The sequence below is a fragment of the Anarrhichthys ocellatus genome, unplaced genomic scaffold (genome assembly GCF_004355925.1).
Source record: "Anarrhichthys ocellatus isolate YVR2014 unplaced genomic scaffold, GSC_Weel_1.0 scaffold23, whole genome shotgun sequence".
Lineage (NCBI taxonomy): Eukaryota > Metazoa > Chordata > Actinopteri > Perciformes > Anarhichadidae > Anarrhichthys > Anarrhichthys ocellatus.
Window position 1 is genome coordinate 4,890,154 of NW_022280053.1, and position 27,968 is coordinate 4,918,121.

Here is a 27,968-nt window from a genome sequence, read left to right on the forward strand (position 1 = left end):
GTGTGTGTGTGTGTGTGTGTGTGTGTGTGTGTGTGTGTGTGTGTGTGAATATTGGCATACAAAGTAAAAAATGTCAGTTAGAAATATCAGTTTTGAACAAATTATACTTTTATTTTCTAAATATTTTTATGGACCTTTGAATGAAACCCGCTGTTTTTTTTTGTTGCAAACTTGTTTTGTGGTTTGATGTGTAAATACAGCTTTTTGTCGCCTACATTAGTTTGCGTAGTTCTGTACAGGGATCTGTATTTCATGTTTGTACTTTGTCTTTTTCCAGCATTAATAAAATGAGGCGGGCTGTCAGTAAAACGTGGATGCCTGTGTTTTTTATTATTTTTTTGTTTGTTTTTATTTTCATTTTCAGGGTGAACGGTGTAGGTGTGTGGTGTTGTCATGCATCTGTTCATCTGCAATACTCAATACAATACAATACAAGGTTTTTACAAATGTCTTAAAATGAAATTTGGGTGAATCTGCGAGATAGAATGAGGAAAACATCATTTGTTAAATGTTAATGAATCAGCTGAATGCTATAGGAAGCTTAACTGCTTTATTAGGCGGGTTTCCACAACAAATTGTTTTGATCGCTTCAATAATCACATGGACTGTTAAGAATCACATGCTGGACTACTTGGTCAGCAAAAGAATAAAGAAGTATGACACCCAAAGTCATGAGACAGCTCTGACATGCGGCATTATACACTTTCTGGCTGTGGTAAACAAAAGGGGAAATTATTGCTGCAAAATATATATATATCCTACTTGTTACACAAAACAGAAGCTAATGGAAATGGTTAAAAGCATTACATCCTTACATCAACCTAAAAAAGAATTGTGAAGATCCTCTATTACATCTCTGCACTTGCAGTGCAACTGTGAAGCCGAAAGAGTGCTCTGTTCAGTATGCAAAGTAGGGTTTCACTTGACATGAAGCTTAAGTGCTTTTATCAACATACAGTGTTTCAGCCTTAGTCTCACGATTGCCTGTTAACTGCATACACATCATTTTAGACCAAATAGTTTATTTGACTGGGAGAGCAAACATGAATGATGCAACAATATTTCTGAAAGTCATTAAGTCTGTGTCTCTTCACAGCCTTTAACTCTAGTTTCCTGTCACACAACTCTTACCACAGAAAACAGACAGGAAACAAGAGCAATGCAATGTTGTGTTCCCTGAAACGGTTCAAATAGCAGGAACAGAAACTGCTTCAAAAAAAACGTCTGGCAGAGTCAGAGGGGAAAGAGATTCAGCAGTCAAAGATTTGTGTTTGTTACCTGATTAAGTGTGCATTGTTAGACATCAGAACAAGTTGTGACCACCTACAAATATCAAGGCATCACAAATAATCAAAGCCTTTCCTTCAAATGTCATATTGATTCTCTTTTAAGGACCTTCTGTGTCTCAATGACATTACCTGCCTAAAAATAACAACAACAAAAAAGCATCACTATATTAGAGCTTGTCCCAGTACAGGTTTGTTTGATTTTACACCCAAATCAAGGCTATACAACCCTGCATATAATGTACCCAAAATATCCCTGTGGGTAAGAACTGATAGTGCTTGCAGGTCTGTTTCTGCACTGACTCAACAGATGCCACACTTCCTGCTGCTGTGTCTTGATGCTCTGTTTGTGTCATGCTCTGAGGAAACATTAGACTCCACCAGTTCCCAGGTGCCACTGACCTTTGTGTATGCTGTAGGTATGTAGCTCTGAGCATGTTTTATTGCCAAACAGGTATTCTGGAGATTGTCAGTGACAAAAAAATAAAAGCAGTTGTCACTAGTCTGCAAAATAGCTTTATAAAGATTTAATGAACTTACAAAAAAAAATAGGGTTTGGGCCCCATTGGAGTTAATTATGTGTTACACTAGAAACATCTTATAGGCCCACTGTTATCTGCTTTAATAAACATTTGTTTCAATTCATCATTCTTAGCTTGTGTCCAGTTTAAGTCAGTGCAATGTGACTTTTGTTAAATATCTGCAAGGGCAACATCAATATTACTGACTTTTTTAAAAAAAGGACACAGTGAGTGCTGGTGGATCAGTATATTTGCAGCCATTTAAAAGGAATGGTTGATGAAGGGTAAGACAAGTGCTCCCTCTAGAGGGCTCTGCCTGTCTTGGCTGTTATGAGCACTGGCAATGCTGTGGAAAGATCTTGTTTTTACTTATAACAGACCCTGATCTTTGAATATCAGCCAATTGAGTAAAAATGCAGGATACAGAGAAAAAATCATTAAATTCCATTTAAAGGAAATGTGATCATTGAATCTGTTGCTCTAGATTTGAATGCTCCGCATCTCTGTTTCATGCTCATTCCCTAATTTCATCCCTTAATTTATCTTTTTTCCTACTGTTAGTGGTGAGAAAATTAGTAATTAAGTAGACAAATGAAAAGCTAGAATAAAGATCATATTGTTTTTCCTTTTCCTTTTTTTGATGGAAATATTTCAACTGACCAAAAAACTAATTTTCTGTCGGAGATCAGTCATAATAGTAAAGAGTCAGTCACACCTGGAATAAAATCACAGCTATAATATGATTAAAAGCTGTCTTACATTTCAGTTAATTTCAATATACATTTAAGATGTATTCTCAACATATCTTTTTATGTATTCTGCACACATCTTTTTATTGTTATTATTATAAAATATTATAAAGTGAATTTGTTTGCTGTTTGCCTTTATTCGAAAGAGATCAGGACAGAGGTAGAGGGGTAGAAATGCAGAAAGGACCATGTACATGGGGTGTCAGATGTTATTTATTGCAGTTAATAGTAATGGCCTACTCTCATATATTTATATATAAATAGAAATTAACACTAGAGGAGTTGACTCTACCCTACCTACCCTGCCGTTGTCTACCTTATCACCTAATCCCTGGGTGCTCCCTATTTAATCTCATATTATTATTTTAATTAAATGTTAATAGGCCTGCAATGACATTTACAGCAGTTTGTAAGATACATTTTTTTTCATAAATGATGATTGAACATTGCTAAAATGAATATGATGTTCCTGTAGTTGCTGGAATCAACCAGCAGGGGCGCGTGTTGTGTTGTGCCAAAGACGTTTTGGTGACGTATGACGTTTGTCGCGAGCCGAGCCAGCCTACACACAGCCGTGATCATTTCCAGGCCGGGTAGAACCCCAGCAACACCGCTGAAATCGGTTCAACCTATGAAGATTGGGCTTTTCAATCTCCATCCATCCTTTGAATAGACAACATTTTGTGGAAATATATCACCGTCACTGATCCGAAGATACACTAAGCCGTTGAGTTGGTGAGTTATGGAGGCAGGTGGTTGTGTGAAAATATCCCAATTTTGCTTGTCTTTCTCCGCTGCCCAGTTTTATTGTTGCTTTGTTCTGGGCAGCAGCCATTTTTAATCGCCTTGCCCTACATTCCCATCGCTGTCGTGAGACCGTTCTGTAAAAAAACAACAACGAACGGTTGAAAATGTTAACATTGGTCTGTGTGTTTACAGCGATTTCCCTTTAAAAAAACAGTGTGTTTTAATATTGCCATGCACAAATGTGAATGCTGTGAAAACTCCAGGCCTACCAAGGTTGTTTTTGAAACACTAGCTAGAGTGGAAGTTAAACGGCATCGCTGTTTCGCTAGTTTTTGACTGGCGAAGCTAGCTAATGTTAAATAAGAACAAGTGGCTGTGTGTTGTGATATCTACGTGCTAGCTTGGATATACAACAAATGATGAATGCATCCGTATGTTCACAGTCTAATACGTGGTAAAATAAATAAATACGATATGACACACAGCTCCCCAGAAGCACAGCCACTGTTGGCCATGTTTACATAGCCCCTGACTTCAGTCACCAGCTAGCATATCTGACTAGTGATGGCTAGCAACAGCACTTACGGTCCCTTTTTGACGTTTGTGTTACGTTTCAATTCACCGTAAGTTAACGTTAATATTCGTTTTGACTTAATTGCCTGCTAAATAGACTAGGCCTCTTTTTTGTTTTTATATTAACGTCAGTTGTTTTTGTTGTTGTGCAGCGAACTGGCTGGTGTGTAATATGCTGGAATTAGCATTAGCTTCCAATGAGGTAACGACACCCACAGCTAACGTTAAGGAGGTCAAACGTTATTTTTGCTGCCGTCCAAAAGCATGTTATACTTAAAGCTTGTAAAGTCATATGTTGTGCTTGTTTCGTTTTGTATTGATTGTGTGATTGAAATAACCGTTAAAATGTAAACGCTTCAATGCATTTCTAATGTTAGCTGTCATAACGTTAGCTAACCAAATGTCACCTAACGCTAGGTTTCTAATTTTGGTGGTCCCTAAAGAAATGTTAGGGTTTATCTGAAATGAAAGTATAAAGGAGTGGTATTATCTGTTTTAATACTCCGCTAAATCGAACTCGATGGACCGATGTTTTTCCTGGTAAATCCCAGTAAAAACGCCTATGCGGAGCTTCAACGCAGCGGCCTTCGATAACCTAAGTTACGTTACGGGATGTCTGGTATTCGGCTGAAACGAACATCATTATTAGCATAGGTGTTTGTACAAAATTCAAAACATCTGGGGGCTTTTATTGCTTTAATCTAGTTATATAAACAAAGAAACACGAGCATTTAGCCTAGATTATGAAAGCCTTGTGTTTCCTTCTTTGTCGTGTTCGTACTTATTCTTATTCGTACTTATTAAGCAATCACCTCGAAATGTTAGCGCAACTTAACGTTGTCTTGGTCAAAATCATTTTATTTATGATCAAAATAATAATAATTCTGCTTTCCTATGTATAACACGTTGGTGGATCTTGTTTTGCTGCGATTGCTATAGTTTATATTTGCGGCCACATGAGCTCCACTGGTAAACCCAATGAATTTATTGCCATTATATTTCAATTTATTATTTACAGTGTCTTGCATAATTGAGTTTATCTACATGTTTTTGTGTACATCTGTCTTTGGTGCCATTAGAAGTTACAGTAGTAACTGCGGTATGTGTTTGCATAACATTGGATGTATGTCAGCATATTTCTGTGTGGTAACAAGGAGTGTTTGGGCCAACAATTGTTATTCAAGTATGTAACTTCAGGATTTTGTCAGACGTGAACTCTGGATAAGCGCATTAGTGTATAAGCTTAACCTGGTGCGTTGAGTGCTTGGATCTAACTTAACTTCATATGTGCCACAATCCAAAGCTTTCCTACAAACATTTAAAAGGATATTTCTGTCAAAAGGCTGAAACACATTTCCCCCTTACTATTAGTGGTATCAAGCCAAATAGATGGTTAATGTGACAGACTTCATTTTGTGGTGATCAAAGCTTAGAACAAACTTTTTTTTTTTTTTTTGAAATAGCCAGAAGCTAAAGAAATGATGTTCCTTTTTACTCTGGATACTCCACACAGATGCTCAGATTGATTGGTGTCTGGTTTGAACACAGTGCTTTTGTCTCATTCACACCTGCATAACATTACTATTGACATATAGAGAGCAGCATGTCTGCAGCATTAGTTTTGATCACAGAAACTCAGTTTTAAAGTATGTATTTGTCCAAAATACCATTAATCCTACACAAGCAACCTTGCCACTTAGGCAGCATGTCATAGACAAGTATGACTTGTTTGTGTCTTTGCCCTCAGGTCAGGATATGAAATAAGCAAGAACTGTGAAGTAAAGTTTCAAAGCAGTCCATGTCGACATGGAACAAATCACTTTTTCCCATTTCAAATCAAATGTGCATTTAAGGACAGCGCCCAAATGTGTGCAATGCCAATGGAGGGGGACCTGAGATTTATTTGATGCAAAGTGGATTTATTTTATTAATATATAGATCTTTGAAATTATAAATCCTATATTTACATTTCTCTTTTTTTGTAACCAAAAGACAAAACAAAAAAACTGAATGCCTCAATTACAATTTGCCGCTTTTTGCAGCTCCTGAAAATGATTTTTTTCTTTTAAAATATGGTGTCTTTTCGTACTCGAGCATGAATTCACAAATGACAAAATATAGATACTACCCATCCTCACACGTTCAGATAGATCAGGACTCCAGACTAACTTTTCCACTGGTAGCACATGATTTGGTCCCACTCTTGTTTTGGGACAGCATGGTATTATTCAGTGATTGAAATAACTAGGCACATTTACACCAGTACTCCTACTTAAGTTCAATTTTGGTGCTACTATTGAAGGAAGTATGGATTGTTTTGTGAACTCTTACGCCGCAACGTAGACAAGCTAGGCAGCGCTATGTGCGCACGTATTGAGTTAAATTTCTCTCAGCTGCCTCTCAAAACCAGGTGCATGCACGTGGTACGCGTGACGAATGTGACCACATGAAATTGTATCTCGCACTACTGAAGAGCCCTGAAGATGAACATCCTCCACCTTGAAGGTTGAATGTTTTGATCTCACAGTGAGGTCTGTACTTACGGTTGACATTTATTTTCCTCCCGTCTTTGTAGAATCAGAAGGCACTGGGAAGAGGCACAAAGAAAAATTTCCATACTAGATGACATTACATCGCAATGTCCGATCGTTTGGGGCAAATAACCAAGTCCAAGGATGGGAAAAGCAAGTATTCCTCACTTAGCCTATTTGACAAGTACAAGGGAAAATCAATAGAAAATCAGAAAAACGCAGGTACGTTTAATAATTTTTTGTCTCTTCTCAATACTTGATTACTTTCTTTGCATCTCTTGTTACCGTGTGTATATCCCACTGTAAATCTCATTCCCCTTGCTTTATCTACCCGTGTTTTCTCTCCCGGCAGTTCCGCGACATGGCTTGCAGAGTCTTGGCAAAGTGGCCGCAGCCCGGCGCATGCCCCCACCGGCTCACCTGCCGAGCTTGAAGTCCGAAAACAAAGGAAACGATCCCAACGTGATTATTGTGCCGAAGGACGGTACAGGATGGGCGAACAAGCAGGAACAACCCGATCAAAAGAGGTGAGGGTAGAATGGTTTAAACTCTCTAAACTACCCACTTATCTAAGTATTATATTAAAGTTCAGGGAAACCCACTGTGCTACAAGTAATTATTTTATAGCTTATTTTAAGATACTTTGGCAAATGTCATAGCTTTTGTGGTTTTCGGTCATAAAGATGTAGGCTGTTGAGCAATGAAGGAAAACAAGTTAACTATACTGGGTGCAATGGAAAGGTGCTTTCTAAGAGACCAGTATCGACTTAATACACGTTTATCCTTCTCAGAAGGCAACGTCAGGAAAAAGTTCAATAAAGCTTTGTTACAAAGCTTTATTCTTATGATTAGAGATAGTTGTTGCCTGGAGGTCCAGTCTGTCCGCCTAAAGTCTTGTGTTTCTCTGCTCTTGCCTTTTATCAAGTCATTGTACCTGTAGCTCGCTTTGACAAAATTTAACTTTTTTCCTTGTAGTTCTATTGCATCAATACCACAGCTGCCGGAGTTGCAGCCACAGCTGGCTTTACAGAAATCTGTCTCCAATCTTCAGAAGCCCTCACCGGTAGCCAACCAGGAGGTATGTATGTGTTGCTGTGGTCATGTACAACATATGATATATATATATATATAAATCATGAGGATTAACTTCTGTCTATAATTTGATTTTAGAGAAGCGCTCCTTAATACAAATTAAATATATTTTAAAAAATCAAGAGGAGGTGTGCAAGAGAACTGGACTTAAAATACTTTTTCTTCATTTCCACAGAACGCAAACACAGGTGGACCAAAGCAATGGGCCCAGCTAAATGGAAAGGCAGTAGAGCAAGATGGTGAGTCATTTCAGATGTATCTGTAATTGAGATTGAGGTGCGTTTAAAATCAAGATACATGCTAATGTCCAGATTGTGACCCCCACACACCTTTGCCACCAAGTACAACATTCTACTGTTTGTGTAAGGCAGACAAAATGTTTTTCTTAATGCAACTTCTCTCATTGACATCAGGTTCAAGGGTCTTAAACCGACTTCAGCCCTTCTCTCACGAGGAATTTCCCACGCTAAAGGCAGCTGGAGAACAGGACAGGGCTGGCAAGGAAAGAAGCGGCTTCGATCCGTCGTATGGGCCCGGACCAAGCCTCCGCCCCCAGAGTAAGTCTTCACTCAAAAGTGGTCTGGCCATCTCATAGATAACAGGATGTCTGCTGGAAAGCAAATTATTAAATTGGCCCATTTGTGATGTTCTGGATTAGCTGTTCCAGTGTTAATGAAATCTTAACTCTTCCCACTTCAAGATGTGACGAGCTGGAGGGAAGGTGGTGGCAGGAACCTTCAGCCCTCGTCCCTGACCCTCGGCTTGCCAGCTGAACCTGAGGTTAAGCTCACTGCCCTGGTTGAGAACGGCAGCCCTCCCACTTCATCTCACCCCCCTTCTGCCAGCACAACCTCCTCTAGTGTAGCGACGGCTCAGTCACCAGTCCTCGACCCCAAGGAGCCTTCGCTGCGACCCGCCCAGCCTGTCCGCAGAATAACCATCCCTACTGCTCTGCAGTATCAGCTTCACCACACTTCGACTGCTGTCTACCATGACATGTTGCCTGCATTTGTAAGTACTATGTGAAATAGCCAGAAATAACACAAATCCTTTTGACGGCTTGTTGTTTTCCTCGTATGAACACATTGTGTCCTGCTGTTTTCAGATGTGCTCTAAAGACACACGTGAAGCCCCAGGTACCGACCATGTTCCTGCCACTGTAGCAGCTCCAGCCCGATTTGAGAGCAAACCCACTTTTAGACAGAGCTACGCCAAACCTGAAGTTGTCAAGTAAGTACTTTCACAATGTGCGAGCATTCATCCGTTAATTAAGTAGGTTAACAGTCCGTGTGGAGCGCAAAAGAGGCAGAGCGCATTGGCAGGAATGCAATTTTAAAAGTCCTCGGCTGTCTTGTGACAATGATTTAGATTAGTAAACTGTCTACTTGTGAAACACACCGATTGTAGACGTCATCTCTCCACTCTTACTCCAGTCTCATCTGTCGTCAGACCGAAAGCCAATGTGTTCTGAGATTGGGCTAATTTGTCTTTCTACCATCTCTGATTGCAGTGGCGATGTTAGAGGAGAGAACCGCTTTGTTCGCGCTCCACCTCGACCCTCTTCTCAGCCCATCCGCAGGCCTGGGGACAGACCCCAACGTCCAGCCATCATTAATCCAGATGACCTGAAGGATCTGGATGAGCTCGACAATGACTGTGAGGATGGGTGGGCAGGTCAGTATTTTTAAGACTCGTGTGAACTGCCTTCACCAAAAAGTTTAATAGGTAATAGAAAAGTAGGATTTTAATCGCAATCACTGGCTGTAATGGAGCTCTGTTTACATGCAGTAACTCCCACATTGTTTTTCCTGTTTCCCAGCTGAGAGCATGCAGATAGGATACCAACGCCTGTTCCCAATGCTCTATATCTCATCCTACATTACTGCCACTGACTGTTACTTTGTTTCTCTAGGACTCCATGAGGAAGTTGACTACAGTGAGAAGCTTAAGTTCAGTGATGACGAAGATGACCCCTCCGGTGATAAACGCAGGATGTGGTGAGATCTCTTTCCCGATGGCTCATTGATGCTCTAAATACGATTAAACTATTTTTTTTGTTTTTTGTTTTTAGTTTTTTTTAGTTTTTTTTTTTTACATAATTTAAAGGGCTCCTGGTTAAATTTTGATGCATTATTTTTTAAGGACTGAATGGGAGAGGGAGAACCAGCGTCAGATCCAGTCCTCCCTAAATTCAGGTGAGGTGTCTTATCCTCTGGAGGGCCCTGAGGAGAGCTATTCCTTCCAACATCACCATCACGAGCAGCCCAGGAAGACCAACAGCAGACATCTCTCTACGGACACCCTGGTAACAACAAACTATGTTGTGTTTTTCCACTCTCATCCTCCTCCTCCTCTGAGATGACTCTAAGATTAACTTATTATGATGTTATCCACAGTTATAACACATCTTGTTCTTCTTCCTCCGTGACTGCAACACTGCAGAGCATATGAACAGCAAGTGAGACTGTCGTGAATTGGGAGGGATGACCTTGCAGTAACCATAGTGTCTGACTACTTTTCACTTGCCGTGTCTCTTGTTTGGCAACTGAAAACATCGTGACAGACATAATAGAAATACAGATTATGTTTCAGTTTTTTTGGCCTGTTTCAATGGGAGAAAATTTGTCCCTAAAATTCCCTGAACTAAACGAGTAGAGTTGCATGTTTGAGGTTCTTATTTGATATTTTCTTTTTGTCAATGTGAGTGGATGGACTTGGCAGACAATGTAATTTAGGGTATCCTTAAAATCATTAAATCTTTTTGGTCACTCAAAAGATTTAAAATGCATTCTAGGAAACATGCTAGATATTTTTTATATTCTCTGACATATACCTTGAACTGCCTTTGTTCCGTCTCTAGGCCCAGCAGAAAAACCAAGGTGAGCCACTGGCGGACCAAGACGATCACCAGCGCCAGTCTCAGGCTCCAGCCAGGGCAAAGTATGTGTCACCTGAGCTGCTGGAGGCTGTTGAGAGAGCTCGCAGACGCCGGGAGGAGGAGGAGAGGTGTGCCCGCGAGGAGCGGCTGGCTGCCTGTGCTGAAAAGCTCAAAAAGCTGGATGAGAAGTTTGGGAAGTCTGAAAGGCAGACATCAAGAACAGAGGAGGGCCAGAAAGAGGGAGAGGGCAAAGAGGCTCCACTGTCCCCAGATAGGGAAGAGAGTAAAGGCCACAATGAGAACTGGCAGTACAGCACAAAAGGTAAAAACCAGCTTGTAGATGTGTCTACTTATCGCAGATCATCATGGCAAATTCTAAGCATGTTCTGTGATCAAATGTTTTTTACAGAAGGAAGTGAGTGTCCCCAAGACAGCTCTCCCGGCCATAGTTACCGCGATGAACCCGCTTTCTCTAACTACCGTGCCAATGAGGATGAAGGCCAGGAGCCCTCCTCCCCCCCAGGAGACTACAGTGGACGTCATCCCTCCAAACCTATCCCGCCCCGCTTTCAAAAGCAGCCCCAGCACCATCAACAGCAGGTGAGCACCGGCTGATACACCTTCTAACCCATACATTCGTTGTGCACAATCTCTTAGAAGTGTATTTGTTGCATACATTCTACAGGAACAAGTATACAAGATGCAGCACTGGCAGCAGTCAGGTCACACTGCCCCATCCGGCTCAAGCCACAGCCAGCGGGGCTACTATCCCCCACATGTTCTCGGGTTCGATCCCCGCTGGATGATGATGCCGCCTTTCATGGATCCCCGTATGACCCAAGGACGATCTCCTGTGGACTACTACCCCGGTGCTGTCCACTCTTCAGGTGAGCAATAACGGATACTTTCACATCTGTAATCACACTTTCCTCCAGTTTTTTTTATCATGAGGATATGAAATTCAAACACTGATTTGTTTTCAGCAGGAATGATGAAACCCATGATGCATCCAGACCACCTGAACAGCCCTGGTTCCGATGAGGGATGCCATTCCAACCTGCACCAGGAGAGGAGAACCCCTTCCACTGAGCCGTACCCCATGTGGAACCAAGATGGCTACCCCATGCGCAGCTTCACTCCACCTTACCAGAGACCGCATGAAAGCTCAGACAGTGGTCTGCCAGAGGACAGGTCAGTTATTGTGTTTTAAATATTAGAGCCGTTGAATTTCGCAGTTCTTAGATTAAGGCGTTATTTCATTGGAACTGGCCTCACAAAACATTCCCATGTAAAACCCTGCTTACTGACATTGGCCTCTGTCTGTTTCTGTCATTCTTCATCTTCTTTTGTGTCTTTTTTCCACAGAAGTGATGTGGCCTGCACCCAACAGGACTCCTATGAAGAGAGGACCAATGAGTGCTTGACGCACCCCCGAGATGATATCCCCCATCATGCCTACCAGAGCCGAGGCCCAGACAGAGAACACCAACACCATGACCAAGGCTTGCTGACCACTGCTCAGAACCACTCCTTGAGTCATGCAGATGGTGATTACCCAAAACAAGACTCCAGAGACAAGCATCAGAAAGACGGCGGTGAATCTCACGATGAGAACTTGGACAACTGGAAAAGAGATGGAGGCCAGAAACAAGATGGAGGACTAAACAATGTCCAAAGCCAGTGGTCTGAGCCCAGTTCCAGTTCCAGTAGTAGTGTTGGCCAGCCATCTGAGAGCAGTGGCCGCACCTTGACTCGCAGAACTGGGCCCATCAAGAAACCAGTACTCAAGGCTCTCAAAGTCGAAGATAAAGAGAATGAGAAGCCTAAACCTGAGCCCGAGGAGAAGCCCGTCCCCTACCGCTTGGAGAAAGAAGTCCTTACTAACGTTTACGACTTGAAGAGAGATAACCAGCCTGCCAGCAACAGGCGTTCAGCATCACCTGTTGTTGAGAAGCAGCTTGAGGAGAGGCAGCGTCAGTCACCAGCTCCCACCAAAACAGACAGGCCTCTGAGCACCCACAGCGATGACTCTCCCAAAGAGAGCACATGGGACAGTGGCAAGAACCAGTCACTGAGAGAAAGCCAGGAAATTCGGGAGCCTCAAGCACCACGCCGCAACAACTGGATCTTCATTGATGAAGAACAGGCCTTTGGTGCAGTCAGAGGAACAGGGAGAGGACGCAGTCGAGGAGGATTTAGGGAATTTAGCTCAAGAGGTGGAACCCGTGGTGGCCGAGTTGGAGAAAATCTCAGGGGGGCTTACAACAACAATAACAGCAGCAGTGGCCCTCAGCGGACAGGCAGAGGCAGAGCAACTAGGGACCTTGTCACGGTGGAGGAGTTCCAGAGGGGCAAGCCCCGCAGGCGCAATGTCAGCGAGACCTTAAGCGAAACCTCAGAGTATGAGGAACTGCCCAAGAGGCGCCGCCAGAAGGGATCTGAAAATGGTGAAGGTTACACAGAGTCTGGAGAAGTCCGTAAGGCTGATAGAGACTCCTGGAGATCCAACAAGGTGTACACAGATGACCAGGCGGCCCAAGATTCCAGAGAAAAAACCAAGGTCAGCAGGGGTTTCGGAGGCCGCATGCTGCCTCCCAGACTGAACACCACTGGAAGTTACAGTCGAGGCTTTGGAGGATCCAGGGACATTTCTACATGGAGGGGCCGTGGGCCCCAGTTTAGTAGCACTGGTGGCTCCATGCAAGAAAATGGTTATGTACCTGGAGCTGAGACTACTTACACCCGCAGACCCCCTGTTGAGCGCGAGGCTCTCAACTACCCGTCTAAATCCACCGGCTCCTTCGTGGAAAATGGCACAGAGGACCGTGAAGGAGAGTACTACTTCGACAACGACAACCCTGACAGGCAGATGATACGAAGGCGGCGTCCACCCCGTCAAGACAAGCCTCCGCGTTTCCGTCGTCTACAACAAGATCCTCAACCTGGCTCTAACCAGTGGACGAGCGATGAGTACATCAATGGAGAGTTTGCAAACCCCTGGCCTGCTCGCCCCAAAGGCAGCGGGGAGGAGAACTGGCCCAGCGGCCACTACACTGGTGGACGCCCGAGCCAGCACGGTCAGGTAGAGGAATGGGAGACCGGATCAGAGAACAGCGACTTTGACTGGAGAGAGAAGCGAGGTGGAGGCGGAGGCCCGGCTACACAAGGACACGGTGATATTCCCTCAGACTCTGGCCACGGGGAGCCAGGCTCTGGCGAGAAGAGGGAACTTTGCAAGAGGAGCTTCTCCAGCCAGAGACCGTTGGTGGAACGGCAGAACAGGAAAGGAGAGCCGTCACTGCTGGAAGTGAGCAAGATGTCACGTACGCCGGATAATCCACCCTCCTCCAACAGGAGTGACAGTTGGCAGAATGGAGGGACTTGTAAAAGGTGAGGTGAATCATAGAAAAAAGTTGAAGTAAATTGTCTTTTTTCTCCACAGCATTGAGCCTGAATTTCAAATCATCCCGTTTCTTTTTCTTGTTGCTCCAGCTGCTCCTGTAGCCTTTGCTGAGCCTAATTTGCTAACTGAAATATATGTTTTAGATATTTGTTTTTAAGTGCGAAAATGAGACTTATTTGACCACAGGTTTCTCAGAGGTTATTGTTCATTTTTTGATGTCAGAATGCCCAATTAAAACCCTTTGTCTCTCCCTTTCCTGTTTTTCCAGCAGAAGCTCAGATGAGTCGGGCTCAGTCTACGGCATAGAGCAACCAGAGGAGCGGGAGCCCAATGAACCCTCGGGGAAGAAAATGGACAAGGAACTGAAGCAAGGATCTATCAAGACGGACATGACTGAAAATCTGTCCCAGTATGAGCTCAGCAGCTACCCAAGTGAGTTCTTTCTCTTTTTGTGTTGATAGAAATGAACAATTCTGATGGTGAACTGTTGCCCATATAAATTTTAGAATTGTTGCTGCTACATTTCTATATTTCTAGGATGATGCTGATCTAATTTAAGCTAAAAAACAAACTGATGATGTTGCATACTGTTCACATCTGCAGTTCCTACCTATCTGCAGATCATTTTGCATTGACCACATGCCTGTTTTGTAGTTGAGGGGGACTCAGGGGGACCAGTTTCAAATCCAGACGGATACCAGGATGCCTTGTCCAAAAAGCAAAGACGCCCACAGGAGGACGATAGGAGGAGGAAGGAGCAGGGATCTGCTGTAAGTTAACATATGCTCTGTAGTCATGCCGGGGATAAACACAAAGTGTGTAGTTTTTAACGCTTTTTATCGTTGTTGCCTGTGTCAGGTTCCAGTGAAGAACAGGATCATTGCATCCAAGATACCGCCACGCTTTGCAAAAAAGCAGGGAAGCATGAGCCTTGAACAACCCGAGGACGCGCTGTCTTCCAACAATCTGGGAACTGAAATCTGGGAGACCAACAGCTCAGGTAGTAGACAGACCCAACTCTGTGACAACGCTTTGTTTTTGATGCTTTTGTCAATGCTATTTAGCAGTAACATTATTTTAGAGCATCTTTGTTTTATTGTAACACACAGCAGAATATAGCTTTGTAGCTCTGTATTTATCAATTTCATAGATGGTTCAAGGCTTTTTTTGTGAATGGAAATTGTGTGAAAAGAGACAAATTGATTGCATTCTTCACTAATGGAGTTCATTTATCTTTTTTAGCTCTTTCAGTACAGTCTTCAGGAGACTCGTGGACTAAACAGGTTTCTTACACTGGGAGCGAGCCCAACTCTGAGGTAGTACAATGCAGTTGCTCACTGGAACTTACACTGCATATATTCTCTGAATCCTGGTTTTGTTTTATTATTAACAAATAACAAGTTGGCTACAGCATTGAGAAACGTCAACCAATCACTGCCTTGTCTTCCTCTTGGCCAGGACTCTGATGCCGGCCCAGAGCAAAGTAAAGAACAGCACAAGCCAGGGCCCATCGGGAATGAACGCTCCCTAAAGCACCGCAAGGGGTCCGAAGGTGTTGATCGGCTGGAAGGTGGCCCGATAACGCCGGTCAATGGTGTGGACCTCCATGTGGACACCGTGCTGCCTGTGCCTCCTATTGAGTTTGGCGTCAGTGCCAAAGACTCTGATTTCAGCCTTCCACCGGGCTCCACCGCAGTTCCCGTGTCCAATCCTGTCAACAAGCTTCAGGACGTACTTACTACCAATGTGAGAGAGTATATCTGTACTTATGTGGTGTCTTGTGAATAAAATAACAAATCCAAATGCGTTAATGATGCGACAATAGTCACAGGAATTGTCAATACAATGCTCGCAACTGATTTATCCTAAACTTGTTTGTTTTTAAACAGACTGTTCTCAATCAGAGTATCCCCATGCTGCGTTCCAACCACCTGCAGCCTGGCATTAACCTCAACCCCCTCTCCTTCCCCAGTGCTGACCTCACTCTCAAGGTATTTGAATTACAATCCATTAAGGCAAAACTGACTGTGTTATTCAAACATGTCACATCAACCTTAAATGTTTCTTTTTCTTCAGATGGAATCGGCCCGAAAAGCGTGGGAGAACTCCCAGTCCCTCCCCGAGCAGGGCTCTCCTGGCGGAGTTGTCTCCGGTGCTCAGCCGCCGTGCAACATTGGCTCCTCCAGCGGTGTCAGCTACAGCTCCTTTGGAGGGGTTTCAATGCCTCCAATGCCTGTGGCGTCAGTAGCACCTTCCATGTCCATGCAAGGTAAAACTGCATTTCATTTTCTCTATTTGATGAGGGCTTAATCTTTGAGTGGAACTAAACTGAAAGCCTTTTGTTTTTCCCTTTTTTGTAGGTAGTCATATTCCCCCGTTATATCTGGATGGTCATGTTTTTCCCAGCCAGCCCCGCCTCGTACCTCCCACCATGACCCAGCAGCAGACCTACCAACAGGTAGCGAGATAGACGCATACACACATACACACCCGCACAGACAGTTTGTGCTTCGTTTGTGTTTAAGCAGAATTGTCATCATGTTAGTTCTGTTCATCCATTCAGGCGGCGGCCGCCCAGCAGATTCCGATCTCTTTGCACACGTCTCTTCAGGCTCAGGCTCAGTTGGGGCTTCGGGGAGGTCTGCCCGTCTCTCAGTCCCAAGATATGTTCAGCTCCATTCCCCCCTTCAGGTACTGCCGCCTCGATCTATCAAGGAATTTCCACTGGTCCCATCAATTAGCTTCACTTTAGTCATATCATCTATGTAGTTTGAATGTTTTCCTCATGCTGCTGCCCTGCTGTGTCTCGGTCCTTTCAGGTCCCAGGTTTACATGCACCCCAACCTGTCACAGCCCAGCCCCATGGTGTTGTCGGGTGGAGCCCCTCTCAAGGGGCCCTACTCTCCTTTCCCCGGCATGCAGCCCTCAGACATGGTCAAGACGCAGTCAGGCTCCCACTATCAGCCCATGAATGGCAGCCAGCAGCTAGTCTACGACAGCCAGATGAACCAAGGGCCCGGTATGGGCTCCTCCCAGCTAATGGACTCTCAGCTCATCCAGGTTAGTGGATTGCTGAAGATACTGTATTCCTCTTGATGCTGCTAAATAACGTTCGTGTTAGCTCCCCACGTATAAGCCTTCATGGCATAGTCAGACCATCATTGGACAACGTTGACATTAAAATCCTTGTTTTCACTAGGTGGCCATGCCCCTACCTGGCTCTCAGCTGCGCTACGGCTCAGCTCAGCAGCATCTCATCATGCCACAGTCGATCCAGCTGCAGCAGGGACAGAACCTGTCAGTTGGCGGCCCACGTCGAATGCTGCCACCTGGTTCCCAGGGTGCGGTCATGACCGGCAGCCGAGAGGTGGGACTTACTGATCTTATGATGCGCAACCAAAAAAACTGCTCTGTTCAGGGATTAGTGCAAGAATGGACATCAAACTCCATTTTATCCCTCAAAAACATGTAGACAAATAAAATACTGCATAACTGTTATCTATAAAACGTCTATAATTGTTTATGTGACGATATGTCTTTCTCATTGCCATATTCTCAGGGCTCACAGATGGAAATGAAAGGCTTTCAGTATTCTGATAAGCCCAATCATTCCCAAGGCATGCCCGGAGGGTCCTACAGGTGAGTGGAAATGACTTATAATAGAAGAAATCTGTCTCAAACAGACATGAAGCTTTGCTCTGTCAACAAGTGAGAGATGTTGTATCACAAAGGTGTAACACTTTTACTTTCTTCCTCCCCTCTCCTCATCAGGCCTGGGTCTGCCAGCCCCAGTGGGAAGCCCTCTGGTCCTGGAGGCCTGTTGCCTACACATTACGCTCAGCAGGTAGTTCTTTTTTTAAATGTGTGTGTTTGTGTATATCCTGCATCTCAAAAAGATTGCTTTTAAGAATTAAAATTGAATAACATGATTGGTTAAACACATCCACATTGTCCTCACCTGACATAAATAAATGCACTGATGAGATGCGTTTGAAGAAACAAACCTGCGGCTGATTTAAATTCAGAAATTTTTTTTTCCGAACAAATTAAATTCTGAAATGCTAATTATTTGTGTTTTCATTTATCCCCCCCCCCTCCTCCTCCTGTCCCGGGCCCAATAGGTCCCAACTGCTCAGGGCAGCATGGTGATGCACATGCGCCCCCCCCCAACTGGCCCTTTCCCCAACCCCATTCAGAGACCAGTCATGCAGGTCAACAAGCCTGTCCTCATCCGCCCCCCCCCTTACCCCAATCCTGGCCGTGACCTTTCCCACTCCACCCCTCCCTCTGTCCCCGAGGCCCCTATTAAAGGGCCAGAGGATGGCATGAAGGTGAGCCACCCACTGTAAATATAGGTAATTTGATTTCATCCATTTTCTTTTTCTCTATTTGCATTACTTGTGTTGTGTATGTTGTTGGTGTGCCTCTGACTTTAGATTCATAGTTAACATGCTGTATCTGACAGGTCTTTATAGGATATATGTGTCGTGCTGCAAGACTAATCTGGCATAGTGTGATTCTATACTGTTAATGATAATATTGATGTGTTTATAGCGTTAACTGTACTATCAATGTTTCACAGTTGTCTAGAATATTCATTGCAGCATTCTTAATCCATGTGGTAGCAGTAATAACTTGTATTCCTGTGTATATGAATAATTGTTCAAACATTATTGGATAGTCTAAGGCTGATAGATGGATAGCTGAGAATGTTTCCTGCCTCATGACACTGTACAAGCCAAATATATTATATTAACCAAGTATAATAAACATGACACTGTTTTTCCAGACAAAGCATAAATTGGCAAAGTAACTGCTGATATTGACAAACAATGCAGACGGATAGAATTGTCCCTCTTTGGAATCTAATATTTAATATCAGCCTCGGGCTATCAGTGTTCGTGCATACATGTATTGTCTTCGATGTGCTGCTGTAGGTCTCGGTAACGCTGCCTCTTCTTCGTGCAGAATAAAACCATGCGAGAAGTGCGCAAGGCGGTGGGTGAGGGAAAGACCAGCAAACTCCAGGAGCCCCTCCCCCCCACGGGGCAAGCCAAACCAGCACGCTCTGGAGCCATCAAACCACAGGCGGTGCAAGTAGGGGAGGCCAAGGCATAACAATGGACCTTAAAATCCTCAACACAACTTAGCCTGCCAACACAAGCCCCTTGACCAATGTCTGAGCCTACCAACACCCACCTGATCCCAAGGCTCCATGGCAAGGGGCCTACATGCAGACATCATGATGAAATACCCCTCTTGAACTATCAGAACTGGACACTATTATTTCACACCACGTATAGAGATATATAAATATATATATAAATATATACATAGACACAGTCTTTTAAACAGATCTCTTCAAGGTCCTCTTTAATTTATTATTAGTCACTTTTAAGAGATTGGTAAAAGAGAAGAGATATTTCTGTTTTTTTTGTTTTGTTTTGTGTTTCTCTCCAAAGTGGAGAAAGGAAAATGGCCAACTCAAGACAGACGGTTCATTTTTCATACCATTTTGCCAAACTGTATTTACTCCCTCTTTATGGACTGTAGCTGTTAAGACCAGGCAGACTCTTGATACAACTATGAGAAGCTAAAGTCTGTCAACACTTTTTAAACAAATTTAAAATGCAGTGGGGCACTTTTTTGTCATTTTTCATTGTCATTTTTGCTGGTAATTATAAAAGATCACCCATTCCTGCTATTGGTAAAGGACTTATTTTATTAACCCAGAAACAAAAAAAAAAAAAAAAAATCCTCCAATTTGAGGACACCATTGCATGTCAACATGGCAAAACGTCAAGTGCATCGCCTTAGAAATGCATCTTCTTAACCCCGCCCACGAACTGTGGTGAAACTCGGTTCTTTCCTTTTACGTTCTTCTGCTCGCTCTCTTCTGTATGTAAATTGAAAACTAAAAGGTGGACATTTTTACCAAAATCATGTTGCTTCCATGAAACTTCACCGGCATTGATGCAGCATGTGACGTGCTGAACGTGGGTAAACTTTGCGGCGACCTTTTTTTTTTTTTAAGAACCGAGCGAGATTTCACAAAGACTGTACCTGAACTCAGCATTCATAGCGCTGCCATCGACTGAGTGGATGTTGCTCAACCAAGCTGGCAACACACTTTGTTTTGGGGGGGGGGGGGGGGGGCCTTGTGAAGTTTTTGTGTGGGCGAGGGGGGGAGGGAGGGGCTGCATTAGCAATTGCTGTAAAGGACCCCCCTCCCCTTAAAATATCTGATTGAAATGTTTGCTTTCTTCTTGCTGTGTTTGGGTTGTAATGAATCAAATCTGTTAATGAACATGTGATGTAAGTGGTGGTTTTTACATCCCTGTCTTCTTCTTTAAAGGCTCTTAAAAGACGTTTCTCTAATTCCGTTTAACAGTGCTGTGGAGACCTGTGATGGAACGGATTCATCACCATTTGATTAGTCAGCATCTGGTCTCTTGAGTTGGCACTAGCAATAAATGCAGCCTAACTATAATCACAATCAGGGTCCAAATAACCTTTTTTTTCTCCTCTGTTAGAAGCTAATGGATCACATGTGAGGGCGTTTAGCATCGCTTGTTGAATTAACATACAATTTGCTTAAGCTTTATTTGTGAACGCTGCAGTTCCAGAGGACTACGAAGGACTTTCTAAAGTGTTCTATTTGAAAAATGTGAAGCTGTTGGAAACTTTTTTTTTTTTTTCTTTTGTAATAGACTCATTTTGAAACTCACAATGCCAAAACTGGTTCAATGTTACTGCTTACCATAACGCTCCATGACACTACAAAATGTTGCGATTTATCTTTGACAGTGTTTCACTGGTATATATGTATATGCATATTTTACTGTACGGTCGCGCCTCGTCAGCGAGGGGAGGCTTAAACCCACATTTCATTTTAGATATTGTGGCACTATAAAGGATTTAACGTTGAAAAGGTCACCGTGTTCTCAGAATGGACTGCTTTCACTTGTTAGGTTTATCGGGCTTGGAGTGTTTTTGCCTCTCATCCCTTAAAGATCCTGATGCTTCTCATCACTGTACCTGCACCAAAATGTTGCCCTGACTTCTTTTTTTTTTTTTTTTTTTTTTTGGTGTACTTCTAAGATGCATATTTCATTTTGTCAAAGGACCAGTGCTTTCTACAGCTGATCCAGCATTCTATTTATCCTACCGGATCTTTATCCTTTCAGATATTTGGTCATTACTCTCCCTTGTTTAAAAAGAAAAAAAGAAAAAAAGAGCTTATTGAAAGAAAAGAAATAAAGCAGTTGTGATTTCTTAAATGTACTGTTGATTCTGTATTCTCACTTTGTCATATTAAAACCATGCATCAAATTCTTGTGGGAGCAGAGATTTTGGAGGAAATGATTTTAGGCTACGTGGTAAAAAAAAAAAATGAACCATGTGTTTGTGGTTTTAGCATATCGAGCAGAAGTGTTCAGATCAGCCACCGGAGCACCACCAGTGTTCTCCCAGTAGTTACACCTTAAGTGGACCTCTCCTTCAATGAGCATTTCCACTTAAAAATATGTTTTAGCAAACATTTAGTTTGCGTGGACACATTTGCCATAAAACCTAACTGGAACAAACATTGTCTTGTTTCTTCGTCTGTCCTCTACACACTACTGTAATCCATGCAGGAAACTGTTATTAGATTATGCTTATTTATGAAATGAAGGTTGGTTACATCTTCAGGCCTCTAAAAATCACCCAGATGAGACGAGGGTGTAAAATGGTTGTTTTAAATACTCAGAAATACTCAGAATCCAGCACTACTAGAATCCACTGCAACACTGAGTGAGATTACAATACAGTTAAGTTTATTTTTACCTTTAATTAAATCGACGCGATAATTCTCCAATGTCTGGTCACTATTTCGTTAATAACAGTGACCCACAATAATAACGCACCTGTGAAAAAGGCTGGTTTGGTGACGTCAGAAATGTCAAATTCCTTGGATGTTTGCAGGACAAAGAGACTTGTCTGGACGAAGAGAGTTTTCAGCCTGCAGCTGCGTGGTGGTCTCGCGGAGTGAGGAAGTCTCGTACGTCACCTCCCAACAAACACGGCTTTTTACCTCCGAGCATTTTTGGGTGTTTCTACTTCAGATACATAAGGTAACTTTTTTACTTTTTTTGTTTTGTTTAGACCCCGCCGTGGTAGAGATGTTGTCCCGTGGCGTGTTGCACGCGCATACTCGTTGAGAACGTTTAGCATTTGAATTCAGCGTTTTTTGGCGACCATGTTCACGAGGCTCTCTGAATATTTGATGTTGATGTTCTGTTTTTGCTACAATGTTACTAAAAAAAACACTGTGGGGGCCTAAAAGTGACCCAGTGCTTTGCTTTGTTTTTTACGTTTACCAAAATAAACCGTAGTTCAGAACAGCTTTGATTCTTTAATGTTTGCCTAAATTATCATTTACCCAGTCTGCAATGTCTCTCTAAATCAGATTTTAAGCTAAAAGTGCATTTGCGTGTTTTACCCGTCTTGCGGGGACGTTAAGTCTGATTACACGGTCATTTTGTGGGGAGCTGACTCTTTCATGGCGACAATAGCACGTCCTCATAACGTCATATTTTACATTTTAGGGTGAAGACTTGTTTTAAGGTAATGGTTAGGATTAGGCTGGCTGTCAGGGTAAATCTCCTGGAAATGAATGCAAGTCAATGTAATGTCCCCAAAAGTCATGAAAACACGTTGTGTGTGTGTGTGTGTGTGTGTGTGTGTTTAGAAGTTGAACATTGAATCCAGATTTTTACATTGTTGATGTTCTCATCCAGTTGCAAGTGGTATTGGGATCCTGGCAAAAACCCAATTTGCTGTATTTCTCATGATCGGTGACGTGGTTCAGATACTAGTGATGATTGTAAAATGTGCCTGAAAAAAAGATAGCAGCAGGGTTGTTGCACTGCAGTCAGTACAGAAGGGTTCCCTGTAGGACATCTGTAAAGAAAGTGTCTGTGGAGTCAAAGCGGTGTCTCCCTCTGGTGGTTGTACCAAAAAGTCAGTGAAGAAACCTTTAACAGGTATCAGGACTTTGTTTTAAAAAAGACATTTAATTTCTCATTTGAATTCTAACAGGCATCATAAGCCAGTTTGTTTCAATATATACTTGAATAACAGGTGTGTTGCTGTGACCCATGATGGTGACCAAGGGTGGCGTCAGGTCCGATGAAGGCCTGATGATGATGCAGGAGCTCGACGACCGGCTGAAAGAGCAGATTGACAAACTGGAGCATGTTCGCCTTGGCGCTGTCGAGCTGAAGGACAACTTGTCTGGGGTAAAGTCTGCAGTAAATCCCTACCTGATCTCATTTTCCTTGAGCTCTCTTCTATTTTGACATTCATTTCATCTAAAAACAGAGCACCAGCACCGCCGATCTTACCCAGTCCATCGCTGACCATCTCGAATGGTTGAATCACTTGTCAGAGCGAGTGGAGACTCTTCACATGAACACGGCTGTTTTTGTTCAGGTGAGAAACGAAAAATAGAGTTTCTGATGGCACATCTGGGTAATGTGCAAAGAAAGATTGGCAGTAATCGTCTATTTATTTTAGCACCGTGAATATTATAATATGTCATGTTATAATATTAAAAATGGGTCTTAAACACAAATTAAGGATATACATGACCCGTACAAGGACGCGTACTAGCAAAGCAGAGCATAGTACATAAATGGTTCACAATGTTTTGTAGACTGCTGAATCATCATCTATGTGAGAAACTTAATTTCGGCTTCATCTCTTTCCAGATGAATCCTAAGCCTCGCGCATGGGCAGGGAAACAGAGTTCCAAACATGGCTACCGCTTAGGACGTCTCCACCAGGCTGACGACGCACAGTCAGAGTTTGGCTGGTCCCCCATCCGCACAAGACGAAACAGTGACGCTGCCTCTGAGATGTCGTGTAACTGGTGATCTGCTAGACTGTGGCCTGTTGATCAACTGAGGTTGCAATCAGTGCAACATATTGTACAGCTCACTTCCACCAAATTGATGATTGAAGAACAAAGTCTTTGCACTTGTTTTTATTGGTACATTTTCACTCATTCCAATACATGTAGTGTAATACTTAACATTTGTCTATGCCCTGCATGAGTTGAACACTCTAAATGATTTAATAAAATCCTGGATAATCCTATCTAATCAATGTGTTGGTTTTATCTCCATGCAAAGTGTAAAGTTAGTGAAATTCCCTAAACTGTGTCACTTTTACATTTTTAAAAAACATTACACACATTACATAGAGTTGGTGCACTCAGCAATACATTATTCAAAATAAAGTCTATACTAATAAAATACTTTGGAGGCAATCTGTTATGCGGATGTAGTTCAGCGTCTTCACCAGCAGAGGTCGCTGCTGAAACTCCTCCATTATGTTACTGTTCGTTTGTCTGTTGTAAATAAAGCTTTGGCAGATCGCGTAGGTAATCGTTCTGCAAGGAGCGTCACATTACCCGTAGTAACACTACCTTTCTTTAAAAAAAAAAAAAAAGGATAATTTTGAACACACCACGAGTTGTCCTTACTTTTGTATCTATATTAAATATTTTGGGTAACGAGTGAACCCCTGAAAACATGGCAGAGAGTGACTGGGATACCGTGACTGTGCTGAGGAAGAAGGGGCCGACTGCTGCCCAGTCCAAATCCAAGCAGGTTAGCATGAACACTTTGTGTTTTTAACTTTGTTGTGCAGCACACCCTTAATTATGGATCCTCTAAAACTAACCGCGTTTCAAGTTATAGTGAACACCAAATTAAACGGCTAGTGCGTAGTATATTTGTAAAAATGTAAATGTCAACACGTGGTGTATGGGTTAACTCGACTGGTCCATCATGCGTCGTGGGTTAGTTTAACGTTAGCTAGTAACAATAACAACAGTGGACATGTTTGCTAGATAGCCACACATTATTATTATCATTAAGCTATCGTAGAGTCTCTTCGGTAAACCAAATCTCACCCAGAAAATATTAACGTTACACAAGGCAGCGAGACAAGTTAGCTAAGTTTACTGTTTGCTTTAATACTTGACGGTGACCAAAATAGCAACTAGCTAGCTAGCATTAGGCAAATAACCTGAAGATACACTTGGCTAACGTCAGTTAGGTTAACGTTACTCTACTTACTCATAAGTAACGCCACCCAATGAACAAACGTATGCTCTTAAGTGTGATAGGACGTCATGCACAACCCGTATACAGATGTTTAGTGATGATTTTTAGCAAAACATAAACGCTAGTTGAACACCTACGATCATGCTGTAAATGCCCGAAACGGTTACAGACAAATCAGCATTATTTTCTGATATGAATATATGTTTTTAGGGTTAGTCCTGAGCATGAAATGTTACCAGAAAGATTAGCAACAGACTTATTGGTTGTAAAGTAGACGTCGTTGTGCTCAGGCAGCTCTGATTATGTTGTCTTTTATGCGTCAGATAAGCAGATTACTTATTAACTAACAGTTAGATGATTTATAATGATAAGCCAAAAGCTGACTATAACCTGGTGATAATGCAATCTACAGTCAATGCATCTGGAGTGTGTTTTGAAGTTTAAGATTTGAACATCCATCTTTTCTCTAGGCAATCACTGCTGCTATGAGACGCGGGCACGACGTTGAGACATCCAAAAAATGTAAATTTATACTTTCTGTACAAATGTGTAATTTTCCAAGTGGTAGCTAACCGCTGGTGCTGTGATTATGCTTATGTTGCACGTCTACCACCCCGGATGATGCCCCAACATCTCTTTGATCCGCTTCTCATCACACAGGGTCTGCGGGGCAGAACAAACAGCATCTTGTGACGAAGAACACATCCAAACTGGACCGCGAGACAGAAGAGCTGCACCACGACAGGGTTCCCCTGGAGGTGGGAAAGTACATTCAGCAAGGCAGACAGGAGAAAGGTCTGACCCAGAAAGACCTGGCCACTGTGAGTATACAGTTATCCTGTATTGACGTGCAAAATGTAGCAGTCGGTGGTACTGCTTGAACAGATGCCGTTTGTCAGGATTTGTAAAAACATTGTGGTGTTATAACATAATTATTCATCGCAAATCTTTTCCTCAGAAAATTAATGAGAAGCCTCAGGTCATCGCAGACTACGAGTGTGGGAAAGCAATTCCCAACAACCAGGTCCTGGGCAAGGTAGAGAGAGTAATCGGTGAGTATTTTGTGAGCTTTTTTAAAAAGGTTGCGTGCTTGTAGACCTTGGTGTCACAGTACGTTATAGACTACATCAGCTTTGCCCTCAACCCAAAAGCGACGGCTCTTATAATATAGACTGTTAGTTACGTATTGTAACTCCCGATTCTATGAGTATAGCCGTCTAAGCTGTGGGCCCCTCTGGCTCCATCTACACCAGCTGAAGCAGCAGAACTGTGGTCACTTGGCCGTTTTTTTTTTCGCAAGTTCGTACGTAACAGAGGTCCGTGCGGGGCACAAGTGTGCAAAAAAATCTAAATGACTGTGCATGTACGCAGGGCTGAACCCATTAGCAACAGCTCCTAGAGGGCTACGCCTATACTCATAGAATCTGGTGTTGCAATACGTAACTGTTATTCATCTTCTGTCATGAACAGGGCTGAAACTGCGTGGGAGGGATATTGGCCTACCACTGGAGGAGAAACCCAAGAAGAAGTGAAAACAAAGCCTCGAAATCAGCCCTCCCAAATCCCACCTTTCCCTGTTTCTGAAACACAAACTCTTTCCCAACCCCACTTCCAAGAACCCTCAAAAACTCTCCCCCCTCCCTCCCTCCCTCTACCTGGGCTGATCTCACCTGTGTCCTGCCTGAGGACCTGGTGCGCCACTGCATTACAGGCTGCATACCGAAACAGTTTCTTGACCACATAATCAAATGATTGATTGAACGTCACACACTCGAAGTTCTGTGAATCTTCTTTTCACCTAAGTCTGCTTTGGCATGATCGATTCAACTTTTTGATAGTAACGTAAACTCATTTAAAAAGTAGAATTATTTTTCATGACCAAACAAACTAGTTTGACTCATGTTAATTCTGAGCATGATGTTAAGCCAAAAGTGCTTGATTGCATCTTTTTTTTTTCACACACTTGAGACAGTGAGTGGATGTCATAACAGTGTTGAAATGTTTTTAATACTGTGCTTCGCTTTGATCTAAAAAATAAAGTTTGGCAGGTCGTGACTTTTCTGGGTGTGTATTTGTGGCCACTGTATCACAGGATTTCATAACAAAAACCTTAAAAGTTTGATTCAAGCTGACATTGAAGCTGTCATAGAACTCTGGTACTTTTTGCAAACGCTGACAAAGAATTCAATGTTAAAGGTGCTAATGTTTCATAATGACAAAGGCACTAATCGTACCACAATCAGTATTAAATGTACACAACTAATAAACTAACACATTATTTTTTCAGTATTTTTGTACTATGGCAAAAAAATGTAGAAACCAACCACATTTTCATTTAAAACTACATTTGGATCACCGTACTCTACGGAGTTGGGAGAAAATGCTGCAACAACTTGCAAACTGAATGTAGTATTGAATTGATCCACTAGATGTCAAAATACTACCAGAAATATATTGGGACTGTTCCACTGTAACCAATACTCTACTACTGCGTAAGACCGTTGCGTTGTAGTTCGACTTTTAAAAGTAAAAAAAAAAGTTAAGAATTTAGGCATTTTTTGCAGAGATATATTGAAATGTTCTGGCGTGTAATGTTTATTTTAGAGACATAAAAAAAATAACTGTGAGACATGCCGGCACCCTTCAAACACTAAAACAACAGGCCTCAATGAAGCTTGGCTGTCTACAGTGTTCCACTTCCACCATGGGTTATTGATTAGACAATTACTTCTACTAGTGGTAAGGCTGCCTTCTGTTTTATTAAAGATTAATGGACCTTATTGTTGCAGTGTCACAAAAGCATGGTAAGAGAGTGCCATTGGGACAGAATACATTCATGGACTGATTTAAAAAGGACATACAGAGGTCAGGAAGTGCAAACCATCAAGTCCTCTGTTCCTGATTAGCCGCTATCGAGCCCTACAGTGCTCCTGGATTGGTAAGATAAGACCCTGTGGTGCCCCTGGAACACCTGTGAATCAATGTGGAACGTGGCACAAATGTTAACTTGCATGTAAATAAGAGGTGTTACTCATAACATTAACAATAGAATGCTGCAGGAATAAGTCGTAAAA

General features: G+C 42.6%; 2 protein-coding genes across 7 annotated transcripts; both read left to right on the forward strand.

Moving 5' to 3' along the window:
* Positions 1-3,119: 3,119 nt before the first annotated feature.
* Positions 3,120-21,108, forward strand: prrc2b (proline-rich coiled-coil 2B). Of its 6 annotated transcripts, none has more exons than XM_031860085.1 (31): positions 3,120-3,291; positions 6,452-6,629; positions 6,760-6,934; positions 7,383-7,485; positions 7,675-7,738; positions 7,913-8,056; positions 8,200-8,510; positions 8,605-8,729; positions 9,010-9,173; positions 9,412-9,496; positions 9,642-9,804; positions 10,360-10,699; positions 10,787-10,977; positions 11,063-11,264; positions 11,361-11,568; positions 11,743-13,767; positions 14,049-14,212; positions 14,435-14,550; positions 14,639-14,780; positions 15,023-15,096; positions 15,239-15,526; positions 15,670-15,771; positions 15,857-16,049; positions 16,141-16,238; positions 16,326-16,471; positions 16,600-16,840; positions 16,980-17,147; positions 17,340-17,419; positions 17,552-17,624; positions 17,902-18,111; positions 18,749-21,108. In XM_031860085.1, exons 2-31 carry the CDS (start codon positions 6,515-6,517, stop codon positions 18,896-18,898), a joined length of 6,660 nt encoding a protein of 2,219 aa, XP_031715945.1. In that variant the 5' UTR covers positions 3,120-3,291; positions 6,452-6,514; the 3' UTR covers positions 18,899-21,108. The 6 variants fall into 6 exon arrangements, with proteins under 6 accessions (XP_031715945.1, XP_031715948.1, XP_031715947.1 ...); XM_031860088.1 differs by having other exon boundaries at positions 16,344-16,471; XM_031860087.1 differs by having other exon boundaries at positions 14,052-14,212.
* Positions 21,109-24,166: 3,058 nt separating this feature from the next.
* Positions 24,167-26,945, forward strand: edf1 (endothelial differentiation-related factor 1). Its single transcript, XM_031860091.1, has 5 exons — positions 24,167-24,435; positions 25,365-25,416; positions 25,555-25,715; positions 25,853-25,946; positions 26,365-26,945. The coding sequence occupies exons 1-5, from the start codon at positions 24,358-24,360 to the stop codon at positions 26,424-26,426; spliced, it is 447 nt and encodes a 148-aa protein (XP_031715951.1). The 5' UTR covers positions 24,167-24,357; the 3' UTR covers positions 26,427-26,945.
* The last annotated feature ends 1,023 nt before the right edge of the window (positions 26,946-27,968 follow it).

Bases quoted from the DNA above. Each gene is read 5' to 3' on its own strand.
- prrc2b (XM_031860085.1), top strand. From the start codon at position 6,515: ATGTCCGATCGTTTGGGGCAAATAACCAAGTCCAAGGATGGGAAAAGC. The intron at 8,511-8,604 runs GTAAGTACTATG...TGCTGTTTTCAG, and splicing joins ATGACATGTTGCCTGCATTT to ATGTGCTCTAAAGACACACG. The intron at 14,213-14,434 runs GTGAGTTCTTTC...CCTGTTTTGTAG, and splicing joins TGAGCTCAGCAGCTACCCAA to TTGAGGGGGACTCAGGGGGA.
- edf1 (XM_031860091.1), top strand. From the start codon at position 24,358: ATGGCAGAGAGTGACTGGGATACCGTGACTGTGCTGAGGAAGAAGGGG. The intron at 24,436-25,364 runs GTTAGCATGAAC...TCTTTTCTCTAG, and splicing joins CCCAGTCCAAATCCAAGCAG to GCAATCACTGCTGCTATGAG. The intron at 25,417-25,554 runs GTAAATTTATAC...CTCATCACACAG, and splicing joins CGTTGAGACATCCAAAAAAT to GGTCTGCGGGGCAGAACAAA.